Here is a 2,251-nt window from a genome sequence, read left to right on the forward strand (position 1 = left end):
ATCCGTGAATATTGCTGATTCACTTGTACTCCTTGAAATGATTTGGGATGATGCGTTAGTGGACTCCCTTGGAATTACAAAGAAAGAAGTTAGATCAGAACAGTATTAAACTACCATCTGCTCTGTGTGTGTCAGTGTGTGCTTACAGTGTCATTGTTGGTGATGGCATCATTGTTGCTGCACTATCTTCTGACACTGTTGACCTGAAGGACACCTAAAATGAACAAAATAAGTGCTACTATTAATGAGTTGAGATAATTTCAATCCTATGAAAAGAGAAAAGAGCTGCTTGAAGGGCTTTCAAAATAAGATTAGGTACAGTAGTGAATATGTTTCAAACAAACATAGTCAACAGTCTACATTCTGCTTCAGTGACATATACAAACTGTATTTAATGTTTAAAAAAGGAATACAACATTAATCTTATGCATATTGAAAATCAACTTAAGTGATATACTAAAAAACATATTTTAACATTTAAAAAAAGAACAGAAACTATGAAGTACCTTGCCATCCCAGTCTGACTGTTCCTGAAGAGCAAACCAGGCCAGCTGAGCTGCAGTTTGTCTGGCCTCCGTGATAGTCTTTCCTTTACCCACAGGGTAATCCTTGCCATTGATCATTAATTTGTAAAAAAATCTGTGTAGGCAGGAAGGAAAATTAAGGATCTGAATAATGTACACTCTTATATCACTCAAAAGTCAGTGAAGTGTGCCTGTAGCTTATAATCACGGTGCAGAAGTTCAATTATACTTACTCAGGGAGTTCTGGACCGCTTCTTTTCTCTTCAATAAAATTGTAGATTCGGCGTGTTTTCTGACAGTATTCGATGACTAATGAAATGAAATTTGTCCCTCTGTTTTTAGGCTTCACTCCTAAGCTCAGACACACAAGCTTGGCTGCTTTCTTCTTAGCCTCCTTCTTGGTTCTCGCAGATGCAGCTGGGTACTCCTTATCACCAACCTTGAACCTACATCTAATATCATAAAAAACTTGATTAATCTTAAAATGGAAACAAAAATAGATTAAATAAATTGTTTACAATGCAATGTAGAGACTTACAGAAACCAGGTACTTGATTGCACTGCTATTGACTCCGTAGACTCTATAGTGACCTTGTTCTTAAGCCCATACTCATAGAGCAGGCCTATGTAGTCGGTATCAGAGATACTTGTCTGATAAAGTAATGAAGTAGTATTTTCAGCAGCATTTTCTGTCTGTCAAGAAAACAACAAAACCATCAATGAGATTTGCACTATAAACTGGCCTTTTGATTACAGACAATCCAATATGGTGTAGTTCAGCAAAGAGAGATGATAATCTTACAGATTCAGCCGGGTCCTGTTGTTGTGTCCTCGACAAATATCTCAGGGTAATTTCAGCTGCATTCTTTTTGGCTTCCTTCTTAGTCTTCCCTTCGCCATTCCCATAGACTTTACCATTCAGGACTGCTGTTATGATAAATCTGAAGAGGAATTGTCAAAAGGTTTGGTTATACATGGAGATTGACTTGCGGTGATGCTACACCACTTACAGTAAGAGTTGGTACTATCATATTACTTTATATTTCTCCTCTGCTACACACTGTATGGAAGCCTATAAGGGACTATATTCAAATGATAATATAAACTTGAAAATGAAAATGTAATTCCAAAATAGCATTATAATTTTCCACGCATGTATGTGGTATTTCAGTAAAAATGAAAATGCAAATTAGATTATTGCATTTTTATTTTGAATATAGTCCCTTATAGGCTTCAACACTACATAGAACAAACAAACAATGGAGATTTAAAAAACAAGGAGTCATGGAATCTTCTTCTAATGTACATTTTTGACTCATCTAGCAGCCGAACATATTTGAGATGTTCTTTCTGCAATGGAAACCAAATATTGTTCACTAAGTTCGTCCCAACACTGTTGTGAAAGTTCCCACAGATTATTGTGTAGCACTTGCAGGTTGCTTTGCATTCACCTTCTGTCCAGGTCATCCCACACCAGCTCCATGGGGTTCAAGTCTGGGGACTGTGCTGTTCTTCCACCAACTTAAAGCCACTGTCTAGTTTTGGTCTTGCAATGTCTTGGGTCATTATCATCATTGCATTTACTGTTACTGCTGCTATACTTTATGAACACACATGGTCACGAATGTGGCCTTATGGCACTTATGCTTAAACGTTCTTACTTTCGCTGGTTAGTATTATTTTGTGCAATTGTGAAAACCTGAAAATCTAGTGGATGGGTATGTGCG

The 2,251-nt window shown here is 37.1% G+C and overlaps 1 protein-coding gene across 1 annotated transcript; it reads right to left on the reverse strand.

Annotated features, from left to right (window-relative positions):
- Positions 1–3: 3 nt before the first annotated feature.
- On the reverse strand, positions 4–2,141 carry LOC111653769 (uncharacterized; the record flags this gene model as incomplete). The annotated part of the gene is made up of 7 exons (XM_023404456.2): positions 1,976–2,141; positions 1,327–1,465; positions 1,063–1,217; positions 758–976; positions 507–639; positions 147–214; positions 4–67 (listed from the first exon to the last, which is right to left on the reverse strand). Coding segments are annotated over exons 1-7 (810 nt in total), but the record flags the coding sequence as incomplete, so codon positions are not given.
- Between the last annotated feature and the right edge of the window lie 110 nt (positions 2,142–2,251).

The sequence above is a fragment of the Seriola lalandi genome, unplaced genomic scaffold (genome assembly GCF_002814215.2).
Source record: "Seriola lalandi dorsalis isolate HSWRI2012SDOR001 ecotype SW California unplaced genomic scaffold, Sedor1 jcf7180001974225, whole genome shotgun sequence".
NCBI lineage: Eukaryota > Metazoa > Chordata > Actinopteri > Carangiformes > Carangidae > Seriola > Seriola lalandi.